At 74.3% G+C, this 362-nt stretch overlaps 1 protein-coding gene across 1 annotated transcript in view; it reads left to right on the top strand.

The window, feature by feature from the left end:
* The window catches only part of LOC118158521 (voltage-dependent P/Q-type calcium channel subunit alpha-1A-like), a gene marked incomplete at its 3' end in the record, with an annotated part of 1,049 nt that extends 694 nt beyond the window's left edge, over nt 1–355 (top strand). The window contains exon 2 of the mRNA XM_035313192.1: nt 17–355. Within this exon, the coding sequence (XP_035169083.1) occupies nt 17–355 (339 nt within the window). The remainder of the gene's footprint in view (nt 1–16) is intronic.
* Nucleotides 356–362: the final 7 nt, after the last annotated feature.

Raw genomic sequence — 362 nt, 5'->3', positions numbered from 1 at the left:
CCCCCCCCGGCCGCAGGAAGGAGCAGCAGAGGAACCAGAAGTCCTCCAAGTCGGTGTGGGAGCAGCGCACGAGCGAGCTGCGGAAGCAGAACCTGCTGGCCAGCCGCGAGGCGCTCTACAGCGAGCTGGACCCCGAGGAGCGCTGGAAGGTCCCCTACGCCCGCCACCTGCGCCCCGACATGAAGACCCACCTGGACCGCCCGCTGGTGGTGGACCCCCAGGAGAACCGCAACAACAACACCAACAAGACGCGGCCCGGCGAGCCGCCGCCGGAGCCCCGCTTCGCAGCCCCCCGCGCCGACGAGCCGCGCCGGCAGCCGCGCTACCCCGACCCCGGCGGCCCCCGCGCCGCCGAGCCCCCA

Source organism: Oxyura jamaicensis (assembly GCF_011077185.1).
Source record: "Oxyura jamaicensis isolate SHBP4307 breed ruddy duck chromosome 30 unlocalized genomic scaffold, BPBGC_Ojam_1.0 oxy30_random_OJ61367, whole genome shotgun sequence".
NCBI classification, from domain to species: domain Eukaryota; kingdom Metazoa; phylum Chordata; class Aves; order Anseriformes; family Anatidae; genus Oxyura; species Oxyura jamaicensis.
This window is presented reverse-complemented; position numbering and strand designations above follow the sequence as displayed.